General features: G+C 40.7%; 1 protein-coding gene and 1 pseudogene across 1 annotated transcript; both read left to right on the top strand.

Moving 5' to 3' along the window:
- The first annotated feature begins 1887 nt into the window (after nt 1-1887).
- Nucleotides 1888-3702, top strand: LOC140846864 (olfactory receptor 1J4-like; annotated as a pseudogene).
- Nucleotides 3703-16954: 13252 nt separating this feature from the next.
- LOC140848082 (olfactory receptor 1J4-like) lies at nt 16955-17974 on the top strand. The gene has a single exon (XM_073230367.1). It carries the CDS (start codon nt 16991-16993, stop codon nt 17972-17974), a length of 984 nt encoding a protein of 327 aa, XP_073086468.1. The 5' UTR covers nt 16955-16990.
- The last annotated feature ends 8247 nt before the right edge of the window (nt 17975-26221 follow it).

Below are 26221 nucleotides of genomic sequence, written 5' to 3'. Positions count from 1 at the left end.
TATTAGGGACACTGTCTCCTGTGACTTCAGTTCTCCCTGGACAAGCTTATCCAAACTGGAGGTAAGAAATTGGCCAATTAACCCATGATGGCTCCTGCTTTACCATGATGAGAAAATGAGGATTTGCGTCACTTTTGGAAGAGGTATCTACACACAAAGATGAGTGGAACAGGTCACAGGTGCTGGAAATGTACGCTTCACGGTGGATCTGGGTTTGTGCTTGAGGGTGTGCGTATGAATATCTGTGTGTATGAGTGTGAGTGTGTGCATGCATTACTGTGTATGTTTGAACAGTAGCATGTGCACGCATGTATGTCTGGGTGTTTCTGTGTGTTTACTATTTGACTACAGGCTGATTCTTTTCCCGAGTTAGATTCAATCTGGGCTCTCTTTAGCACATGCACACCAAGTGATCTGCCTCCCAGCATGCGACTATTGACTCCTGCTTCAGACCTGTGATCTTCAATATTTGCCTCCTGTTGTCAGGACTGGCACATTTCCCCACTGGGCAAGTCACAGCTGAGTCAGGGCCCAGCAGTGGGGGTAAGACTGTTGTCTCTGCTGTGGGGGAAGAAGCCTCCTGACCTGCTGAGGAACAGGGTCAGAGGGCTCACCCCTCTGCTCGCAGTGCGTGCTACTGCTGTGCAACTGTGTGGGGATGATTCCGGGTGTGAGAGCAGGACATGTCCTGTGTGCTGCCCTCTGTGTGTCTGCACCATGAGTGTGTTACCATGTACATGGATGCTGGCAGTAGTTTAATGATGGTGACTATGACCGAAGAGGCTTAACTGTCCCACACTGATGGCCTCCCTGGGAAGGGCATGGGTCATAAGTGGCCACAGCTCGCCTCTCAGTGAGGGGAGTGTGTGCGCCACTTGTTGTAGTGAGTGTGTGGTGGGTGTGCATGAGAGTTGGACTGGGTTTCTTGTGAGTGTTTTCTATTGTGTGTGGCCTTGTGTGTTTTCCCTGACGTGCATGTATAGTGATAAATTAGGTATTTGTGGTGTGTGAGTTGGGTTTTAGCTGATGTGTGGTGCTTGTGTGTTAGTGGTGCAGTGAGTGTTTTTGTGGGTGACACATTATTCCATATTGTGCATGTGTTAGCTTGTGTGTAATTTATGACTTGTATGCATGTGAGTGTTTACGAATGAGACACATACTGACGTTCCTCCCCTTAGAAGGGAATTGGACACATTGGACACAGGTGAATGGATCCTCAAGTCACCAATGTGTGTGTGTGCATGCATGGTTGGACGCTTCTAACTTGCAACCATGATCTCCCGTATGTCCTATCCGCCCTCCCTGTGGGGCACCACCAGCTGAGACAACCGGTGCCCCAGCAATCTGTCCTGAAGAGGAGCTCTTGTCACTGTCACACACCTGCGTGTGATTGAGGCCCTCGATTTCCTGACCCTTCATGTGCACTTACCATCCCAGGCAAAGAAAGTTAGGCTTCGTGCTGTGCAGAAGTTTGCTAGTTAGATGAAGTCCCACTTGTTTATCCTTTCGCTTCCCTTCTCTAGGAGACGTATCCAGGTGGCACATACCCAAGAGTTTACTGCTTGTGTTTTCTGCTAAGAGTTTTCTGGTTTTACATCTTGTACAAAGTCTTTAACCATTTCCAGTTTATTTTCGTGTGTATAATGTAAGGAACTGGTCCAGTTTTATTCTTTTGTACATAGCTGTACAGTTTTCCCAACACCACTTATGAAGAGACTGCCTTTTTCCCAGTGTGTATTCTTGACTCCTTTGTCATAGTAATTTACCAGATAAATATTAATTGTTCAATAAATTAGATGAAACTATATGAAATAACCAATATTTGGTCACTTTTAACTTACAGAAAATTGCATGGAGAGAGTGACATAGACACAAACAGATATTTTATTTAGCACTGTAGTCAAATTTCAATATTTATGTATATATATGGGGATATATACATACATATAACATATCACACATGTGTGCTCCATATATTTGGCATATTTAATATTCCCATGTATACATAGACTCCTGGAGGGACTGGGATACATGATGAGGCACCAACCACAGGCAGGGAAAATTAAGAGGAATGTAGTTTAAAAGTTGTTGATTTCACAAAAGTTGTAACTTGGAATGTATCTCCATTGTTTTTTCTCTTATTCCTCTCCGTCCCTTATCCCCAGCAGGTAACAGCCCAGCATGAGGCCTGAGAACCAGAGCAGCATGTCCGAGTTCCTCCTCCTGGGGCTCCCTGTCCCCCCAGAGCAGCAGGGCATGTTCTTCGCCCTGTTCCTGGGCATGTACCTGACCACGGTGCTGGGGAACCTGCTCATCGTCCTGCTCGTCAGGCTGGACTCGCGCCTCCACACTCCCATGTACTTCTTCCTCAGCCACCTGGCCCTCTCTGACGTCTCCTTTGCATCCATCACTATCCCAAAGATGCTGACAAACATGCAGAGTCAGTGCCGATCTATCACATATTCTGGATGCATTTCTCAGGTGTATTTCTTTGTATTGTTTGGTTCCCTTGACAGCTTTCTCCTTGCAGTGATGGCGTATGACAGGCATGTGGCCATCTGTCACCCTCTTCACTAAACCAGCATCATGAGGGACGAGGTGTGTATCCTCCTTGTGGTTGGGTGCTGGCTCTCCTCCTGTGCCCTGGCTTTGTTGCACACTCTTCATGTGAACCAGCTGTCCTTCTGTGCAGGGACGACCATTCCCCACTTCTTTTGTGATCTTGCTGTTGTGCTCAAGTCCTCCTGCTCAGACACCTCCCTCAATGAGCTGCTCATACTCATTGTAGGAGGATTGGTCTTCATCCTGCCATTAAGTATGATCCTGGGCTCATATACCCGCATGGCAGTCATCATCCTGAAGGTCCCCTCCCTCAAAAGAATCTCCAAAGCCTTGTCTACCTGTGGCTCCCACCTCTCTGTAGTGCTTTTATACTATGGGACAATTGCAGGTGTTTACTACTTCCCCTCATCAGCTAACTCAATGGGTAAGGACATCATTGCCTCTGTGATGTACACGGTTGTCACCCCCATGCTGAACCCCTTCATCTACAGCCTGAGGAACAATGATGTGAAACGTGCTCTTCAGAAAACATTCAGAGCCAAGGGCAGCCCTTGTTGCCATTAATTCAATCCCATTGTAATAGGCATTCACGGGGACTATAAAATAGGTGTCCTTAAAAGTTCTAATTTGGATATCTCATCACTGATACCAATCTTCTCCCAGTCTCATTTTCTGTTTTCTCGAGTCTTTTTCTTCACCTGATTGTGTTTTTCCCTACCTGCTCTCTGAATCCTGTGTTTTAGTGTTACTACAGTGAAATTCCAAGTCCTCCTGTGATGTTCACTGCAGCTTGGAAGTCTGTCTGCCCATGTTTCTGGTATTAAGAAGTGTTCTTATCTCCATCTTTTTCTACCATGATGTTCTGTGCATAGTTCTTTCAGCAGCACAAGCTTACAAGGATTTTCTTAATACAACCAAGCTTCACTTATTTCTTATGTGATGATTTCACAGGAAGTTATGAAACTCTTTCATCTGTGGAGTGGTGTCAATCACGACTGGTTTTAACTAATCACTAAAATGCATATTTTGTTTCATCATCATGATTAGTTAATTGTAAGGTGATAATATTTTCCAAATTTGCAGCACAGCAAATGAAAGCCAAGAGAAATGAAGTAAGTAGGCTTTGTAAGACTGGATCTCAGATCTATGAGACAATAGGAAAACATGTTAATCAGATTACTTTCTTGTCATTACATGGTCTCCAACCCCACTGACCACTGTCGGTGTCCTTGATCCTTACACAAAGCATGCGACAAGTAATCTTTTCTGTTCCCCCTTTTAAGATTATTATGATAGCTAACCCATTCTCAGTGTCTATTGTTCTCAAAAGTGTGTATATGCAATCAAATATTCATCCAGGGAGTCCACAGGCTGAAATGAAAAGACACTATTTGGTAACACTAAGTCAGATGACATCATGAAGATCAAGGGCAAACACTGCTACACAGGTAAATATAAATCTAGTATTACTGTATTTTTTTAATTTTCTTATCATTAATCTACAATTACTTCAAGAACATTATGTTTACTAGCCTCCCCCCTTCACCAAGTCCCCCCCACACCCCATTACAGTCACTGTCCATCAGCGTAGTAAGATGCTGTAGAATCACTACTTGTCTTATCTATGTTGTACAGCCCTCCCCATGACCACCACCATATATTATACAAGCTAATCATAATCCCCCTTTCTTTTTCCCCCGCCCTTATTCCTCCCTTCCCACCCATCCTCCCCAGTACCTTTCCCTTTGGTAACTGTTAGTCCATTCTTGGGTTCTGTGATTCTGCTGCTGTTTTGTTCCTTCAGTTTTCCTTTGTTCTTATACTCCACATATGAGTGAAATCATTTGGTACTTGTCTTTCTCCACCTTGCTTATTTCACTGAACATAATACCCTCTAGCTCCATCCATGTTGTTGCAAATGGTAGGATTTGTTTTCTTCTTATGGCTGAATAATATTCCATGGGGTATATGTACCACATCTTCTTTATCCATTCATCTACTGATGGACACTTAGGTTGCTTCCATTTCTTGGCTACTGTAAATAGTGCTGTGATAAACATAGGGGTGCATCTGTCTTTTTCAAACTGGGCTGCTGCATTCTCAGGGTAAATTCCTAGAAGTGGAATTCCTGGGTCAAATAGTATGTCTATTTTGAGCTTTTTGAGGAACCTCCATACTACTTTCCACAATGGTTGAACTAATTTACATTCCCACCAGAAGTGTAGGAGGATTCCTCTTTCTCCACAACCTCGCCAACATTTGTTGTTGTTTGTCTTTTGGATGGTGGTGATCCTTACTTGTGTAAGGTGATATCTCATTGTGGTTTTAATTTGCATTTCTCTGATGACTAGCAATGTGGAGCATCTTTGCATGTGTCTGTTGGCCATCTGAATTTTCTTCTTTGGAGAACTGTCTGTTCATCTCCTCTGCCCATTTATTAATTGGATTATTTGCTTTTTGTTTGTTGAGGTGCATGAGCTGTTTATAATTTCGGATGTCAACCCTTTATCAGATCTGTCATTTATGAATATATTCTCCCATACTGTAGGGTACCTTTTTGTTCTATTGATGATGTCCTTTGCTGTACTGAAGGTTTTCTGCTTGATATAGTCCCACTTGTTCATTTTTGCTTTTGTTTCCCTTGCCTGGGGAGATATGTTCATAAAGAAGTTGCTCATGTTTATGTCCAAGAGATTTTTGCCTATGTTTTTTTCTAGGAGTTTTATGGTTTCATGAGTTGCATTCAGGCCTTTGATCCATTTAGAATTTACTTTTGTGTATGGGTTTAGACAGTGATCCACTTTCATTCTCTTACATGTAGCTGTCCAGTTTTGCCAGCACCATCTGTTGAAGAGATTGTCATTTCCCAATTGTATATCCATGGCTCCTTTATCGTATATTAATTGACCATATATGTTTGGGTTAATGTCTGGAGTCCTATTCTGTTCCACTGGTCTGTGGCTCTATTCTTGTGCCAGTACCAAATTGTCTTGATTACTGTGGCTTTCTAGTAGAGCTTGGAAATTGGGGAGCAAGATCTCCCCCACTTTATTCTTCCTTCTCAGGATTGCTTTGGCTATTCGGGATCTTTGGTGTTTCCATATGAATTTTTCAACTATTTGTTCCAGTTCGTTGAAGAATGTTGTTGTAATTTGATAGGGATTGCATCAAATCTGTATATTGCTTTGGGCATGGTGGCCATTTTGACTATATTAATTCTTCCTAGCCAAGAGCATGGGATGAGTTTCTGTTTGTTCGTGTCCTCTTTAATTTCTCTTAAGAGTGTCTTATAGTTTTTAGGGTATAGGTCTTTTACCTCCTTGGTTAGGTTTATTCCTAGGTATTTTATTCTTTTTGATGCAATTGTGAATGGAATTGTTTTCCTGATTTCTCTTTCTGTTAGTTAATTGTTAGTGTATAGGAAAGCCACAGATTTCTGTGTGTTAATTTTGTATCCTGCAACTTTGCTGTATTCCAATATCAGTTCTAGTAGTTTTGGAGTGAAGTCTTTAGGGTTTTTTATGTACAATATCATGTCATCTGCAAATAGTGACAATTTAACTTCTTCTTTACCAATTTGGATTGTTTACAGTAGTACTCTATTTTTGTTTGTAAGTTCTTCTGTTTCCAATATGATTAAGAAACAATATCATAAACAGTAAATATAAAACTATGCTAACAGGCACACAATGTATAAAGATGTTAGACATGACAACAATATCGGGTGGGGGCATGGAGATATGTAGGATCACACTTTTTCATCCATTTCTAATTTACTTTTGTGTATGGGGTTCGACAATTATCCAGTTTCATTCTCAAACATGTAGCTTTCCACTTTTACCAACACCAGCTGTTGAAGAGGCTGTCATTTCCCCATTGCATATCCATGGCTCCTTTATTATATATTAATTGACCATATATGTTTGGGTTAAGATTGCTTCAGGCAGGATGGCCATTTTGACAATATTAGTTCTTCCTAGCCAAGAGCATGGGATGAAATTCCATTTGTTAGGGACTTCTTTAATTTCTCTTAAGAGTGTCTTTTAGTTATCATGGTATAGGTCTTTCACTTCCTTGGTTAGGTTTATTCCTAGGTGTTTTATTCTTTTTGATGCAATTGTGAGTGGAATTGTTTTCCTGATTTCTCTTTCTGCTAGTTCATCATTACTGTATAGGAATGCAACAGTTTTCTGTGTATTTTTGTATCCTGCAACTTTGCTGAATTCAGATATTAGTTCTAGTAGTTTTGGAGTGGATTCTTTAGGGTTGTCTATGTACAATATCATGTCATCTCCAAATAGTGATAGTTTGACTTCTTCCTTACCAATCTGGATGTCTTTTGTTCCTTTGTGTTGTCTGACTGCCATGGCGAGGACCTCCAGTACTATGTTAAATAAAAGCAGGGAGGGTGGGCATCCTTGCCTTGCTCCCAATCTTACGGGAAAAGCTTTCAGCTTCTTGCTGTTAAGTATGATGTTGGCTGTGGGTTTGTAACATATGACCTTTATTATGTTGAGGTAGTTGACCTCTATACTCATTTTGTTGAGAGTTTTTATCATGAATGAATGTTGAATTTTGTCGAATGTTTTTTCAACATCGATGGAGATGATCATGTGGTTTTTGTCCTTCTTTTTGTTGATATGGTAGATGACGTTGATGGATTTTCGAATGTTGTACCATCCTTGCATCACTGGGATCAATCCCACTTCATCATGGTGTATGATCCTCTTGATGGATTTTTGAATTTGGTTTGCTAATATTTTGTTGAGGATTTTTGCATCTATGTTTATCAGGGACATTGGTCTGTAATTTTCTTTTCTGTGGTGTCTTTGCCTGGTTTTGGTATTAGAGTGATGCTGACTTCATAGAATGAGTTTGGAAGTATTCCCTCCTCTTCTATTTTTTGGAAAACTTTAAGGAGAATGGGTATTAGGTCTTCTCTAAATGTCTGATAAAATTCAGCAATGAATCCATCTGGCCTGGGAGTTTTGTTCTTGTGTAGGTTTTTGACTATCAGTTCAATTTCGTTGCTGGTACTTGGTCTGTTTAGATTTTCTGTTTCTTCCTTGGTCAGTCTTGGAAGGTTGTATGTTTCTAGAAAGCTGCCCATCCTTCTAGGTTATACAGTTTGTTAGCATATAGATTTTCATAGGATTCTCTAATAATTCTTTGTATTTCTGTGGTGTCTGTCATGGTTTTTCCTTTCTCATTTCTGATTCTGTTTATGTGTGTAGATTCTCTTTTTCTCCTAATAAGTCTGTCTAGGGGTTTATCTATTTTGTTTATTTTCTCAAAGAACCAGCTCTTGGTTTCATTGATTTTTTCTATTGTTTTATTCTTCCCAATTTTATTTATTTCTTCTCTGATCCTTATTATATCCTTTCTCCTATGTACTTTGTGCCTCATTGGTCTTCTTTTCTAGTTTCATTAATTATGAGCTTAAACTGTTCATTTGGGATTATAAATCCCACAGATTTTGGGGTGTTGACCTGTTGTTTTCATTTGTCTCCATATGTTGCTTGATTTCTGTTTTTATTTGGTCATTGATCAATTGATTATTTAAGATGATTTTGTTTTGTTAAGCCTCCATGTGTTTGTGAGCCCTTTTGTTTTCTTTGCATAATTTATTTCTAGTTTCATACCTTTGTGGTCTGAGAAGCTGGTTTGTACAATTTCAATCCTTCTGAATTACCTGAGGCTGTTTTTGTTTTCTAGTATCTGATCTATTCTGGAAAATGTTCTTGGTGCACTTGAGAAGAATGTGTATCTTGCTGCTTTTAGGTGGAGTGTTCTATACATGTTTGTTAGGGCCATTTGTTCTAATGTGTTGTTCAGTGCTTCTGTCTCCTTACTTATTTTCTGTGTGGTGAATCTGTCCTTTGGAGTGAGTGGTGTGTTGAAATCTTCTTAAATGAATGCATTGCATTCTATTTCCACCTTTAATTACGTTAGTATTTGTTTCACAAAACTAGGTGGTCATATGCTAGGGCATAGCTATTTATTATGCTTATAACCCCTCTACAACTGACCCCTTTATCATTGTATATTCTCCTTCTTTGTGTCCTGTTATTTTCTTTGTATTGAAGTCTATTTTGTCTGATACAAATACTATAACCTCTACTTTTTTCTACCTACTATTTTCATGAAATACCTCTCTCCACCCCATCACTTTTAGTCTGTGTATGTCTCTGGGTTCCAAGTGAGTGTCTTGTAGGCAGCAAATAGATGGGTCTTATGTTTTCATCCATTCTGTAACTCTATGTCTTTTGATTGGTGCATTCAGTCCATTTATATTTAGCATGATTTTTGATAGATATGTATGTATTGCCATTGTAGGCTTTATATTCATGGTTATGAAAGGTTTAAGGGCAGCCCATTATTATCTAACAGTCTAACTTAACTTGCTTATTATGCAATTCAAACACTATATAAAGGTTCTCCTTTTTTCTTTCCTTCTTTTTCTTCCTCCCCCACTCTTTATATATTAGGAATTATATTCTATACTCTTTTATCTATTCCTTGACTGACTTTGTGGGTAGTGGATTTAATTTTGCATTTGCTTAGTAATTAATTGGTCTACTTCCTTTACTGTGGTTTTATTTTCTCTGGTTACAGCTACTTAGGCTAAGGAAAAATTCTACCTTTAGCAATTCCTCCAAAATACACTGTAGAAACAGTTTGTAGGAGGTAAATTCCCTCAACTTCTACTTATCTGGAAAATTTTAATCCCTGCTTTAAATTTCAAAGCTAATCTTGCCAAGTAGAGCATTCTTGTTTCGAGGTCCTTCTGTTTTGCTGCATTAAATATATCATGCCACTTCCTTCTGGCCTATAAGGTTTCTGCTGGGAAGTATGATGATAGCCTGATGGGTTTTCCTTTGTATATGATATTTTTTCTCTTTCTAGCTGCTTTTGATACTATATGTCTCTCTTTGATTGTTACCATTTTAATTATTATATGTCTTGGTGTTGTCTTCTTGAGTCCTCTGTGTTGGCAGATCTGTGTATTTCCAAGGCCTGAGAGACTTTCTTCCCCAGATTGGGGAAGTTTTCAGCAATTATTTCCTCAAAGAGACTTTCTATCTGTTTATCTTTCTCTTCTTCTGGTATGCCTATAATGTGGATATTGTTCCATTTGGATTGGTCACACAGTCTCTTTATATTGTTTCATTCCTAGAGATCTGTTTTCCTCTCTGTGCCACAGTTTCTTTGTATTCCTCTTTTATTATTTCTATTTCATTTACTATGTCCTCTACCTCATGTATTCTACATTAAAATCCCTCTACTGTATATTTCATTTCCATTACTGTATTTTCCAAGTTTTTATCTCTTTCTTGAAGTCTTCACAGAGGTCTTCAATATTTTCCTGTAGCTCTGTGACCATGTTTATGAATTTTATTTTGAAGTCTTTATCAAGAAAATTGGTGGTTTCAGTATCACGTCACCCTCTTTCAGGTGTTTGAGGGATTTTGGTTTGCACCAGTTTCTTTTCCCATTTCATATTTCTAATGATTACTATGGAATAATAACTTGTGTACACAGCACTCCATAATGCCCAGAAGATCTACTCTCTGGAGCTCTCCAGCCCCTGGAGCAATGGCAGCGGTCACAAGCATGCAGCACCAGTGCCTGCCATGTGGAACGAACTTTTTCTGCTGACGAGCTGCAGTGCTTGCCTCCACTGAGAGGCGAATGTGCTCACCATGCAGGGAGCAGCCTCTGCATTATTCCCTTGTAGCTGCCAAAGGCAGGGACGCCCTCCAGCTAGCCTGTCATGATGGCCAGGGGAGCAGGTTTGCCAACTGGTGCCGGCCAGGAGGAAGAAGCAGCAGGCTGAGTACTGCAGTGGGGGGGCCTCAGTGCTGTGTTGCCAGCCAGGGGGATGGAGTATGTGATGCTCCTGAATGTTCCCAACATGCTGGGCTTAGTGTGCCGGGATGATTTTGTTCACCTGTCCTCTCTCTTAGACAGCATGCTCTGTGAAATCCTTGCCCCTTTATCAGCCCTCTCACTATTGGGAAGTCTTTCATTGTGCCTGCCTTTCTATTGTCCTGGAGTGGCAGATGTGGATACCTGTTGTCCACAGCGGCTGGAATCTCAGTCTCTGCGTATTCTGCCTATCTTTGCTTTCCAATCACTTTAATCTCAAGAGCACCATGTAATGTGGGTTTGTGCTCCCAGAGAAGGTGTCCAGGTGTTTAACAACAGCAGGCGTAGATATTTAGCAGTGCTGGGCTTCTACTCCCTCCCCACTCCATTTCTCTTCCTCCCACTGGTGAGCTGGGGTGGAGGGAGGGCTTGGTTCCCACCGGATCATGGATTTGTGACTTTATCCACTTCTCTGAGGTCTTCTCTTTTACCCAGACATAGGCCATCCATTGCAGTCTTCTTCCTAGTTGCTATTCAGGATTAGTTGTATTTCCTCTACTTTCATGTTACATTGGGTATTTGGAGGAGGTTTCTGTTTCACTTCTTATGCTACATTCTTTTTTAACCACACAACACCAGCAAATTCTAAGGATTCACGGCTTCCTTTAATTATTTAAGTGACTACCATTAGAGAGTCACTTGATGATCTACAATTATTGGCTGCTCTGAGAAGCACCTGACACCAGGGTCATCACTTACAAAAGTCACAGAGCCTACTACCTACTCAAACCCCTCTTTCACAGTATCCAGGGCTAGCATTCCCCACTAGAGGACCCTCTCAAAAGACCTGCTATTGGTGACTCTGGAGTCAGCTTCCTAATTATGTGATTTCCCCTTAGCAAGAGATTGACTAGACACACAAAAGCTACTCAAACACTTGCTACAGCATTTCCTAGTGGGGATTGCATATTCTTCAGCAAAAGATCGAGGACCTGCCACTCCAGTTAAATTCTTAAGCACCACCTGATCCACTGAGGGACACTGCATATCTGATAGAGTTTAAAGACTACTCCGAACTTTGTCAGCCCTCAAGCAGGTTAACATCTGTTAGAGCTCATTGGCTTCTGCAGGAAGCATATTTCCCATCTGGAAATACTACTCAGACCTATTTACATATAATCACCAGTAATCAGCCCACTTGGAATGGGGTCCATTACCTATAAGGCACGGGGGTTACGGAAGATGGTCATGATAAAAACACTTCCCTTAGTGCTTCCTGGAGAGCCCTTTACTACTAAAGCTCAGGACATGACCTAGTTTGTTCTTTAATGTTTAAAGACCACCCACAATGGCTTAAAGTTGCAGGTGGGTGGGATTTTCATTTAGAACATTGTCTCCTAAGGCCCCATGCTGCACACCGTTAAAGCAACCATTGCTGGCTGCAAACAGGGCTCTCACTGAAACAGAGATTCACAAAATATCTGAACATGAGATACTCTGCACACATATACCCACTGTGTTCTTCTCATGGATGAAGCACACTTCAAGCTCAACACAGACGTGACATGTACTCTGTTAGATGGTGATGGCAACCACAGGATAGAGCAAACCTGAGCCTCTGAGATATCTCCCTTCTATGAGGCCACCTCCCTGGACAAAAATCATTTCTGGTGTGGCAGTGCGACAGAATCCACTCCTCTCCTTGATCTCTGAGATTCCTGGGGAGCCTCTGGGTTCAACAAAATGAATTGCAAAGCAAGTTCATATGTTTTCTGAACAGAGTGCTACCAACACACTGATTAAGGCTGATGGAGGGGTGCTTGTTTTCATCATTCAACTTGGATGTCCTCAAGTTTCAGTAAAATTGGTCCAAGCTCATGCAAACATCTTATCAGTTGAGGATGCCATAGGCAGCAATTGGCTCCATTACAGATCTTTAGCTGTTGGCCATTGCCAATGGTGTAGCCTTCTGGTCTTACCAATGGTCACAATGATTTCTCACTCAGGGTTGATTTTTTGGGTGCAAAATTCTGAGAAGTCCTTGCCTCTCATATATCAGACATACAAACTAATATCACATATGCCTTGTCCACACAATGATTCAGACTACTTAGGCTCAATCTTGTGCCTAAAGTGGTTAATATAAACATATACTTATAGACACCAGTCCAAACCTTCCAGCGATCATAATCTATTTTCCATTCCTTTCATTTGGCTCAATAAGCCTATGAAACATCATGTGGTAGAGGAGAATCTGCCCATCTGTCTAGGACTGCGCAGAGAGCATTCCCTCACGTCTGCCCTGGCCCTCATGGTAACCATCCTGAACTACCATGTGAGGAGACACATCACTGGCTGTCTAATCACTGGGGTGACATCCCATGGGGATTCCACAGTGTCATGGGATGAATTCCTTAGTTCATTGATGCCAAACTGACATTGATGCCATTTAGGAATACCTTGACCTTGGCAGATGTCTACACCAGCATTATACCCACCCCATCATTCATGCCACTGCCCAAGGTACACTACCAGGCCCCAGAAAACACTCCTCATTCCTTTTTGAGTTCTAGACAATGCTCATAGTGACCAGGAATGCATGGTACTTCTGAAAGCTCACCAACCTTATGCTCACCAGCAAACCCTCATTGAACTCAACCATTCCATTTGCCTCTACGGAGGCCACCACATTACACAATAAAATGAAATCATTGATGCCAATCAGGAAATGTGCAAAATAATATCCATATATGTCATCCAAGCAGCCACCACCCTGAAAGCCCGGAGTGAGAGGCAGGGCTCTGTGGCAGCTATGGTTGCTGATGACCCCTGGCCTCAGGTGTTCTGCTGGCCGGTCAAGGGGCATTTTTTCCCTTGGGGTGCCTTTTGCTACATGTAGATAAGGAACACAGGCAAAGTTGCTCAGATACCACAGTACATGATGTGTTTCTCCAGGAGAAACGTTCCCCCAGGCCTCCCTTAATCACCTCAGAGTCCCCAAACAACTCCGTTTTACCAAACCCGCTTGGACCTCTTGCACCACTCAACTCTCCCCAGGAGTTCTATGTATTAGGAAACAAGTTTTTCTTAAATTCTCTTCCTGTGTGAAGTCTGGAGAGCTGCTGATGACTGAACCAAAAGTGCCTTTTGATAATATGCACTGGGGTATTCTTACCAAAGACCTACCACCTGAATATCTAACCCAACCCCCCTGCCATACACACATAATAAAAATTAGTAAAATATTACCCTTCATGGTGTGTCAGTGAAGGTGGTGTAGGAATTCATATTATCATCTTTACCACTTTTCTAAGTATGAAATCATTTAAAAGTTAAATTTAAATATCTGAGTTTCCGCAGGAACCTAGCCAAGAAAAGTTTGAGCTTGGAACCGTGCCCTGGAAGTAAGGGTCCAAAACATCCCTGCTCTTAGGGACACTGTTCCCTGTGGCTTCAGCTCTCCCTGGACACCTTCTCCCAAACTGGTGGTAAGAGATTGGCCAATTAACCCATAATGGATCCTTCTTTCCTGTGAAGAGATGCTGAGGATTTGGGCCACCGTCTGCAAGAGGTGTCTAAATACAAAGACGAGTGGAACAGGTCAGAATGCTGGACATGTGCACTTGGCAATGGATCTGCCTTTGTGCTTGAGGGTGAGCATATGAATATCTGTGTTCATGAGTGTGGGTGTGTGCATGCATTATTATGTATGTTTGGACAGTAGCCTGTGTGTGTGTGTGTATGTTATATATCTGACTATAGCCTGATCCTTTTTCTGATGTAGATCCAATTCAGGTTCTGTTTTAGCACATGCACCCCAACTTATCTGCCTCTTAATGTGTGGTGCTTGTTGTAGTGGGTGTGTGATGGGTGTGTAAGTGTGTTGTTGGACCGGGTTTCTTGTATGTGGCCTTGTGCATTTTTGGTGACATGTATATATGGTAATGAGTTATGTATATGTGGTGTGTGGGTTGTGTGTTTTAGAAGATGTGTGGTGCTTGAGTGTCAGTGCTGCATTGTGAGCATATTTGTGGGTCACATATTATTGCATATTCTGCATGTTTTAGCTTGTCCTGTGATTTATGACTTGTATGCATGAGTGTTTAGGAATGAGGCACATACTGGCATTCCTTTCCTTAGAATGGGAATCGGACAGAGGTGAATGAAATTCTCAACTCAGCAATGTGTGTGTGAGTGTCTGATATTGCACGGTTTGGGCTTCTGACTTGCATCTATGATCTTCTGTATTTCCTGTGCACCCTCCTTTGTGGGGAACCACCAGCTGAGATAACCAATGCCCCGGCAGTCCTTCCTGAAAAGGACCTGCCGTCACTGTTATACTGTGTGTGACTGAGCCCTCAGAGTTTCCTAACCCTTTATGTGCACTTACCATCCCAGGCAAAGATAGTTAGGCACCGTGCTGGGGGAAGTTTGAGGGCAGGAGCCGCACCAAGTGGCAGTGAGACCTTGGGAAGGTCACTGATCCCTGTGGCCTCAGGTTACATGTCTATAGAAAGGAAGCCTACAGGCCCTCATAGACATCTATGGCTAGCATACAAGTTCATGCATGTGAGAGCCTTTTTTCAATTGGAAAATATACAGATATGAATGAAGGAGTTACCTAGACAAAGCGTTAAGCAGATTCTGGGCTTCAGGTTTCTTGTATCCCTAAGATAACACAGGGTGTTAGGTGCTCAGAACTAGAGAAGTGGGGAAGTCCCATGATAAGGGCTGGGTTCTGATCTCACAATAACGTTAGATTGAACTAAAGACAGTACCAATATTTGATCATATAGACAGAAAATTTCTTTTTTATATACAGAGCTGTTATTGTATATATATGGAATAATCTACATAACTACAACTAAATCTATATAAATATGGGGATATATACATATATATCCGATGTATGTGTATATATCTCATAGTTATCTTATATATGCACATACAAATATCCCTATCTATATATATATATGTATGCATGTGTGTGTGTGCAAGTGTGTGTTCCATCAGTAACAGATACTGTTTATATCTGTGGAATTTATATTTCAGTTTTCTACTAAGTGAAAAAGAACACTAATTCTTTGTGCAGCACTGAAGGGTTTAGGTAGTAATGGAAGTCTGACGTTGGATTTCATCAGGAAATGTATGTAAAGCCCTTAGCATAGTGCCCACAACATAGTTTTATTCCCAAAATGTTTGTCATTATTGTAGAACATACTTTGTGGGCTATTTCACCCGGGGTGTCATTCTGGCATCAAGGGTCTCTAAATGACCACCCATTCCTAGAGTGCCAACAAGTTTACAGTTCTGGCCCAAAGGATTAGTCAGGTTGCAGGAGGAATGTGACAGTTCCCCAAAACCACCTCTCCTCTGGAGCCTCACATCACGTTAAGGCACAAACAAATGACATTAGTTTGTTAGGACATATCTACTATTTCTCCTGTGGTGAACAAGAGAGGTTTTCCCTGTCTTGGTGTCATAAATTACCTGAGTATGCTCATAAAAATATACTCATATAAGTTAGGGCACCTTGATTTTCTTGTTCACTGTGCATTGTCAGTCCATGGTAGAGGGTTGAATTCAGACTCAATAATGAACAAATAATGGTTGAGTAAGACTCAACAATTGTACTTCTGGGAATTTGCCTTGAAGAAAACAAAATCTCTCATTAAAAAATATACACACCCTTTTTTTATTGCATGATTTAAAATCTCCAAGATGTGGTAGCAACTTAAGTGTCCATCATTAGGTGAATGGATAAAGAAGAGATGGTAAATCTACAATGTAATATTATTCAGACATAAAAAAGAATGAATCTTGCCATTTCTCACAACATGGGTGGACGTAAAGGGTGTTATGCTAAGTGAAATAACGCAGAGAGAGAAACACAACTGTATTATTTCACTCATATGTGGAATCTAAAAGACAAAACAAACGAACAAATGAAATGGCAGAAATAGAAGCATAAACATAAAGAACATATTGCTGGTTGTCATAGGTTAGGGAGGTGGCAGACGGAGAAAATGGCTGAAGTAAATAAAGATGTACAAACTTCAAATTATAAATTAAATGAGTCCCATGGATGGAAGTACAGCAAGGGAAATTAACCAATAATACTACTGTAACTTCCTTCTATGCTGACAGAATGCAATTACATGTGGCATGGTGAGCATTTGATGATGGCATAATTGTGAAATTATTATGCTGTACATCACAAACCAACATAATATTGAATATGAACTCTATTTTAATTAAAAATTAAATAAACACATACCTCAACAAACCAAAAATTAAATACATAAAGGTTGAATGGCATACTGAATAACCCGTGTAATACAGTCTTATTGTCTATTTAGGGTGTAATGTTTTTCTGGAGCCCGTCTTGGATGGAGTGCAGATGTAGGCATCTATAGGTGTGACACACAATACAGTTAGAAATAACTAGAACATATTTAGAAAGTCTTTGTTTTCTCATAAAATTACAGTGTTGAATGTATCTGCATCTTCGTTTAGGATATTCCTCTCCTCCCTTATCCCCAGCAGGTAACAGCTCAGCATGAGGCCTGAGAACCACAGCAGCATGTCCGAGTTCCTCCTCCTGGGGCTCCCCATCCCCCCGGAGCAGCAGGGCATGTTCTTCGCCCTGTTCCTGGGCATGTACCTGACCACGGTGCTGGGGAACCTGCTCATCATCCTGCTCGTCAGGCTGGACTCGCGCCTCCACACCCCCATGTACTTCTTCCTCAGCCACCTGGCCCTCACTGACATCTCCTTTGCATCCATCACTGTCCCAAAGATGCTGATGAACATGCAGACACAATGCCAATCTATCACATATTCTGGGTGCATTTTGCAGGTGTTTTTCATTGCATTGTTTGGTTCCCTTGATAGCTTTCTCTTCACAGTGATGGCGTATGACAGGTATGTGGCCATCTGTCACCCTCTGCACTACATCAGCATCATGAGGGACGAGGTGTGTATCCTCCTTGTGGTTGGGTGTTGGCTCTCCTCCTGTGCCCAGGCCTTCCTGCACACCCTCCTTGTGAACCAGCTGTCCTTCTGTGCAGGGACGATCATTCCCCACTTCTTTTGTGATCTTGCTGTTGTGCTAAAGTCCTCCTGCTCAGACACCTCCCTCAACGAACAGCTTCTCTTTGCTGAAGGTGGACTGGTTTTCCTCATGTCGGTGAGTGGGATCCTGGGCTCTTATACCCGCATGGCAGTCATCATCCTGAAGGTCCCCTCCCTCAAAAGAATCTCTAAAGCCTTGTCTACATGTGGCTCCCACCTCTTCGTTGTTTTTTTATACTATGGGACGATTGCAGGTGTTTACTTTTTCTCCTCCTCTAGCAAGTTCAAAGAGAAGGACGTCATTGCCTCAGTGTTGTATATGACTGTCACCCCCATGCTGAACCCCTTTATCTACAGCCTGAGGAATAACGATATGAAATGTGCTCTTCAGAAAATTTTCAGAACCAAGGACACCCCAAGGATGAAATCAATCCCACTGTCATGGGCACGCATGGGGCTTGTAAAATAGGTCTTCTTAAATGTTGGACATCTCATCACTGATACCAACCTTCTCTCAGTCTCACTCTCTGTGTCCTCTTCCCACCTTCTTCATCAGACTATTTTTCCCTACCTGCTCTTTAAATCCTGTATATATTTCCTCAGTGAAATTCCAACTCCTCCTGTGATGTTCACAGCAAGTTTATGAGTCTGTGAGTCCACGTCCCAGGGATTTAAGAAATTTTATCTCCCTCATTTTCCTCAATGAGGCTCTATATACCCACAAGGCAGTCATCATCCTGTACTCTTGGCAGTAAACACACAGATTTTCTTGATACAAGCAAACTTCATTTATTTCATATGTGAAGAATTCATAGGAAGTTATTAAAATCTTTCATCTGTGGAGTGGTGTGAGTCATTAATGGCATTAACTAATCATTCAAATGTGTATTTTGCTTAATAGTAATAAAAAGTCCCTTGTAAGATTCTAATTATCTTCCAATTTTTCAGCAGAGCAAACTAAGGCTAAGAGATCAAGTAAGCAGCTTCCCTAAGACTTGATGTCAAATATGTGACACATTAAACCATGTGTTAATTAGATTATTGTCATTACCTGGTCTCTGACATCCCTGACCAGTGTGGGTGTTTTTGACCCTTACATAAAGCATACAACAATAAGTACTCTTTTGTGATTCCCCTTCTGAAACTGTAATTATAGCATACACATTCTCAATATTTATAGTTCTCACATGTGTTTACATACTTCAATATATTCATCTAGGGAGTCCTTCAGGCAGAAATGAAAATATGCTATTAGGTAACTCTAGGCCATATGACATCGTGATCAGTGGCAAACACTGCTACACAGGTAAATGTAAAGACAGTATTATTATATTTTTATTTCTTTGTTCTCCTTTGGTTTCCTGAATGATTAAATAACAAATTCATAAACAGTGACTAAAACTATGCTAACAGAGATGGGATTAAAGATGGCGGCATGAGAGGAGAGACAGAGGCTTCCTCCTAAAACTGGATACAATTAGAAAATTTAATTGGTGCAACTAATCCTGAGAGAGCAAAAGGAAAGAGGACGGCGCCAGACTGCACACACCTGGAGAAAAGGGCAGACCTCAGAGAACGGGGTAACGTACCAGAGCTGTGGCTCCCCAGGACCCAAGCCCCTCCCCAACCCCAGCTCACTGGTGGGAGGAAGACAAATGGAGCAGGGAGGGAGTGGAAGGCGTGGGACTGCTGAATACCTAGCTCCGGAGATCTGCTCTGGGAGCACAAACCTACATTTCATGGTATTTTCATGAGACTCGCATGACTACCCGGTTGGAAAATTAATACAGGCAGAGATCCTGAGGAGACTGGGATTCCGGATGCTTGTGGAAAGCAGGGATCCATATCTGGCTGCTATGGGACAAAAACATCCCTGTGTGACCAGCCCACTGAATCAGGCAGTGGAGACAGGCACAGCAGCCAGGAGGCAGGGAACAGTTCTTTCCTTCCCCCAGGCACCAGTACTGCTCCCCTGTGACCACCGACACTGCTTCAGGGGCTGAGCAGATACAGAATAGAACTTGTGGACACTAGAGGGCGCCATATACAAACATGAAACGCCAAAGGAACCTGATCCAGAGTAAAATTATTACTACAGCTCCCGAGAAAGATTTAAATGATATGGTCCTCGTGACTCTTCCTGAAAGGGAGTTCAAAATAAAAATCATCAACATTCTAATGGAGGTACAGAAAGACATCCAAGAACTCAGGAATGAATTCAGGTCAGAGATGCAATCATTAAAGAACATGATGGAGGGTATTAAAAGCAGGTTGGATATGGTGGAGGAGACAATAAATGAAATAGAAACTAGAGAAGAGGAATACAAAGAAGCTGAAGCACAGAGAGAACAAAGGATCTCTAAAAATGAAAGAATATTGAGAGAACAGTGTGACCAATCAACGCAGAACAATATTCACATTATAGGGATACCAGAAGAAGAAGAGAGAGAGAAACGGGTAGAAAGTGTCTTGGAGGAGGTAGTTGCTGAAAATTTCCCCCATCTGGGGAAGCACATAGTCTCTCATACCATGAAGATCCACAGATTTCCCAACACAAGACACCCAAGGAAGACAACACCAAGACACATAGTAATTAAAAAGGGAAAGATCTAGGATGAGGACAGACTGTTAAAAGCAGCCAGAGGCAGAAATAAGATCACATACAAAGGAAAGCCCATCAGGCTAACATCAGATATCTCATGGGAAACCTTATAGGCCAGAAGGGAGTGGCATAATGTACTTAATGCCATGAAGCAGAAGGACCTGGAACCAAGATTACTTTATCCAGCAAGATTATCATTTAAATTTGAAGGAGGGAGTACCAATTTCCAGATAAGCAAAAGCTGAGAGACTTTACCTCCCACAAACCATTTCTGCAGTCTATTTTGGAGGGACAGCAATAGATGGAAGTGTTCATAGGGTTGGATAGCTGTCACCAGAGTTAGTAAAACCACGGTAGGGAAGATGGAGTAGCTGATTGTGAGGCAAATACAAAATTAAATTGACTATCCCCAAACTCAATCAAGGGATTGACAAAAAGTACAGAATTTGAGACCTAATATATAAAGAATGAAGGAGGAAGAAAAAGGAGGAGAAATAGAAAAGAACCTTTGTGTTTACAACAGCACACTAAGTGAGTTAAGTTAGACTCTTAGATAGTAAGGAAAGTAACCTGGAACCTTTGGTAACCACAAATCTACAGCCTGAAATGGCAATAAGTACATACCTATCAATAATCACCCTAAATGTAAATGGACTGAATGCACCAATCAAAGACACAGAGTCACAGAATAGATAAAAAAACAAGACCTATCTATATGCTGCTTACAAGAGACTCACCTCGAACCCAAATACATGCACAGACTGAAGGTCAAGGGATGGAAAAAGATATTTCATGCAAACAATAGGGAGAAAAAAGCAGGTGTTGTAGTACTAGTATCAGAAAAAATACACTTCAAAACAAAGAAAGTAACAAGAGATAAGGAAGGACATTACATAATGCTAAAGGGCTCAGTCCAGTAAGAGGATATAACCGTTATAAATATATATGCACCCAACACAGGAGAACCAGCATATGTGAAACAAATACTAACAGAACTAAAGAAGGAAATAGACTGCAATGCATTCATTTTAGGAGACTTCAACACACCATTCACTCCAAAGGACAGATCCACCAGACAGAAAATAAGTAAGGACACAGAGGCACTGAACAGCACACTAGAACAGATGGACCTAACAGACATCTATAGAACTCTACATCCAAAAGCAACAGGATACACATTCTTCTCAAGTGCACATGGAACATTCTCCAGAATAGACCACACACTAGGCCACAAAAAGAGTCTCAGTAAATTCAAAAAGATTGAAATTCTACCAACCATCTTTTCAGACCACAAACGTATAAAACTAGAAATAAATTGTACCAAGAAAGCAAAAAGGCTCACAAACACATGGAGGCTTAACAACACGCTTCTAAATATTCAATGGATCAATGAACAAATTAAAATGGAGATCCAGCAATATATGGAAAGAAATGACAACAACAACACAAAGCCCCAACTTCTGTGGGACGCAGTGAAAGCAGTCTTAAGAGGAAAGTATACAGCAATCCAGGCATTTTTAAAGAAGGAAGAACAAACCCAAATGAATAGTCTAACATCCCAATTATCAAAATTGGTAAAAGAAGAACAAATGAGGCCTAAAGTCACCAGAAGGAGGGACATAATAAACATCAGAAAAGAAATAAACAAAATTGAGAAGAATAAAACAATAGAAAAAAATCAATGAAACCAAGGGCTGGTTCTTTGAGAAAATAAACAAGATAGATAAGCCTCTAGCCAGACTTATTAAGAGAAAAAAGAGAATCAACACACATCAACAGAATCAGAAACAAGAAAGGAAAAATCATGACGGACCCAACAGAAATACAAAGAATTATTAGAGACTACTATGAAAACCTATATGCTAACTAGCTGAAAAACCTAGAAGAAATGGACAACTTCCTAGAAAAATATAACCTTCCAAGACTGACCAAGGAAGAAACACAAAATCTAAACAAACCAATTACCAGCAAAGAAATTGAAGCGGTAATCAAATAACTGCCCAAGAAAAAAAAAACCTGGGCCACATGGATTTACCTCAGAATTTTATCGGACATACAGAAAATATATAATACCCATTCTCCTTAAGGTTTTCCAAACAATAGAAGAGAAGGGAATAATCCCAGTCATTCTATGAAGCCAATATCACCTTAATACCAAAGGCAGGCAAAGACGCCACCAAAAAAGAAAATTAAAGACCAAAATCCCTGACGAATGTAGATGCAAAAATACTCAATAAAATATTAGCACACCGAATTCAAAATTATATCAAAAGGATCACACACCATGACCAGGTGGGATTCATCCCAGGGATGAAAGGATGGTACAACATTCGAAAATCCATCAACATCATCCACCACATCAACAAAAAAAAAAGACAAAAACCACATGATCATCTCCATAGATGCTGAAAAAGCATTTGACAAAATTCAACATCCATTCATGATAAAAACTCTCAGGAAAATGGGTATAAAGGGCAGGTACCTCAACATAATAAAGGCCATATATGATAAACCCACAGCCAACATCATACTGAACAGCGAGAAGCTGAAAGCTTTTCCTCTGAGATCAGGAACAACACAGGGATGCCCACTCTCCCCACTGTTATTTAACATAGTACTGGAGGTCCTAGCCACGGCAATTAGACAAAACAAAGAAATACAAGGAATCCAGATTGGTAAGAAGAAGTTAAACTGTCACTATTTGCAGGTGACATGATATTGTACATAAAAAAACCTAAAGCCTCCACTCCAAAACTACAAGAACTGATATCAGAATACAGCAAAGTTGCAGGACACAAAATTAACACACAGAAATCTGTGGCTTTCCTATACACTAACAATGAACCAATAGAAAGAGAAATCAGGAAAACAATTCCATTCACAATAGCATCAAAGAGAATAAAATATCTAGGAATAAACCTAACCAAAGAAGTGAAAAACCTATACCATTGAAAACTATAAGACACTCTAAAGAGAAATTAAAGAAGACACTAACAAATGGAAACTCATCCCATGCTCCGGGCTAGAGAGAATTAATATCATCAAAATGGCCATCCTGCCCAAAGCAATATACAGATTTGATGCAATCCCTATCAAATTACCAACAACATTCTTCAACAAACTGCAACAAATAGTTCAAAACTTCATATGGAAACACCAAAGACCCCGAAGAGCCAAAGCAATCCTGAGAAGGAAGAATAAAGTGGGGGGAATCTCACTCCCCAACTTCAAGCTCTACTAAAAAGCCATAGCAATCAAGACAATTTGGTACTGGCACAAGAACAGAGCCACAGACCAGTGGAACAGAATAGAGACTCCAGAAATTAACCCAAACATATATGGTCAATTAATATTCGATTAAGGAGCCATGGACATACAATGGGGAAATGACTGTCTCTTCAACAGATGGTGCTGGCAAAACTGGACAGCTACATGTAAGAGAATCAAACTGGATCACTGTCTAACCCCATACACAAAAGTAAATTTGAAATGGATCAAAGACTTGAATGTAAGTCATGAAACCATAAAACTCTTAGAAAAAAACATAGGCAAAAATCTGATGGACATAAACATGAGTGACTTCTTCATGAACATATCTCCCTAGGCAAGGGAAACAAAGGCAAAAATGAACAAGTGGGACTATATTAAGCTGAAAAGCTTCTGTACAGCAAAGGATACCATCAATAGAACAAAAAGGTATCCTACAGTGTGGGAGAACATATTCATAAATGACAGATCCGATAAAGAATTGACATCCAAAATATATAAAGAGCTCACATGCCTCCACAAACAAAAAGCAAATAATCCAATTAAAAAATGGGCAGAGGAGCTGAATAAACAGTTCTCTAAAGAAGAAATCCAGATGGCCAACAGGCACATGAAAAGATGCTCCACATCACTAATCATCAGAGAAATGCAAATTAAAACCACAGTGAGATATCACCTCACACCAGTAAGGATCGCCATCATCGAAAAGACAAACAACAACAAATGTTGGCGGGGTTGTGGAGAAAGGGGAACCCTCCTACACTGCTAGTGGGAATGTAAACTAGTTCAACCATTGTGGAAAGCAGTATGGAGGTTCCTCAGAATGCTCAAAATAGACATACCATTTGACCCAGGAATTCTGCTTCTAGGAATTTACCCTAAGAATGCAGCACTCCAGTTTGAAAAAGACAGATGCACCCCTGTGTTTATTGCTGCACTGTTTACAATAGCCAAGAATTGGAAGCAACCTAAATGTCCATCGGTAGATGAATGGATAAAGAAGATGTGGTGCATATACACAATGGACTATTACACACCCGTAAGAAAAAACCAGATCCTACCATTTGCAACAACATGGATGGAGCTAGAGGGTATTATGCTCAGTGAAATAAGCCAAGCAGAGAAGGACAAATACCAAATGATTTCACTCACATGTGGAGTATAAGAACAAAGGAAAACTGAAGGAACAAAACAGCAGCAGAATCACAGAACCCAAGAATGGACTAATAGTTACCAAAGGGAAAGGGACTGGGGATGATGGGTGGGAAGGGAGGCATAAGGGTGGGGAAAAAGAAAGAGGGCATTACGATTAGCATGTATAGTGTGTGGGGGACACGGGGAGAGCTGCGCAACACAGAGAAGACAAGTAGTGATTTTACAGCATCTTACTGCGCAGATGTACAGTGACTGTGAAGGGGTATGTGGGGTGGACTTGGTGAAGGGGCGAACCTAGAAAACATAATGTTCTTTCTGTAATTGTAGATTAATGATACCAAAATAAAATATAAAAAAATAAAAAATAAATGCGCAGAGGAGCTGAACAGACAGTTCTCTAAAGAAGAAATTCAGATGGCCAACAGACACATGAAAAGATGCTCCACGTTGCTAGTCATCAGAGAAATGCAAATTAAAACCACAATGAGATATCACCTCACACCAGTAAGGATCACCACCATCCAAAAGACAAACAACAACAAATGTTGGCGAGGTTGTGGAGAAAGGGGAACCCTCCTACACTTCTGGTGGGAATGTAAATTAGTTCAACCATTGTGGAAAGTAATATGGAGGTTCCTCAAAAAGCTCAAAATAGACATACTATTTGACCCAGGAATTCCACTTCTAGGAATGCAGCAGCCCAGTTTGAAAAAGACAGATGCACCCCTATGTTTATCACAGCACTATTTACAATAGCCAAGAAATGGAAGCAACCTAAGTGTCCATCAGTAGATGAATGGATAAAGAAGATGTGGTACATATACCCAATAGAATATTATTCAGCCATAAGAAGAAAACAAATCCTACCATTTGCAACAACATGGATGGAGCTAGAGGGTATTATGCTCAGTGAAATAAGCAATGTGGAGAAAGACAAGTACCAAATGATTTCACTCATATGTGGAGTATAAGAACAAAGAAAAACTGTAGGAACAAAACAGCAGCAGAATCACAGAACCCAAGAATGAACTAACAGCTACCAAAGGGAAAGGGACTGGGGAGGATGTGTAGGAAGGGAGGGATAAGGGCGGGGGAAAAAGAAAGGGGGATTATGATTAGTATGTATAAGATATGGTGGGGGGTCATGGGGAGGGCTGTACAACACAGATAAGACAAGTAGTGATTCTACAGCATCTTACTGCGCTGATGGACAGTGACTCTAATGGGGTTTGTTGGGGGGGACTTGGGCTAGGGGAGAGCCTAGTAAACATAATGTTCTTCATGTAATTGTAGATTAATGATAACAAAAAAAAACTACGCTAACAGGCACACAGTGTATAAAGATGTCCCGTGTGACAACAATATGGGGGTGCGGGCATGGAGACATGTAGGATCAGAGGTTTTGCCTGCTGTTGAAGCTTAGGTGTTACTAATCACAAACAGGTTGCTTTAAGTATAAAATGGTAAATATAATCTCTAAGGTAAACTCTGAGAAATTAAAACACATGCAGAAAAGGAACGAAAATGACAGTCAAAATGATACACTACAAGTTAAATACAAAAAAGGCAATCTTGGAAAATTTAAGCATAGGGAATTTATAAAGCATGTGGAAACCCCATTGCCAAATGGCAGAGGTGAGAACTTACGTACCACTAATTACCTTAAGTGTGACTAGATTATAATGAGTTTTA

This window comes from Manis javanica, chromosome 2 (genome assembly GCF_040802235.1).
Source record: "Manis javanica isolate MJ-LG chromosome 2, MJ_LKY, whole genome shotgun sequence".
In the NCBI taxonomy this organism is placed as follows: Eukaryota; Metazoa; Chordata; class Mammalia; order Pholidota; family Manidae; genus Manis; species Manis javanica.
The sequence above is the reverse complement of the archived record's forward strand: the minus strand, read 5'-3'. Positions and strand labels throughout refer to the sequence as shown.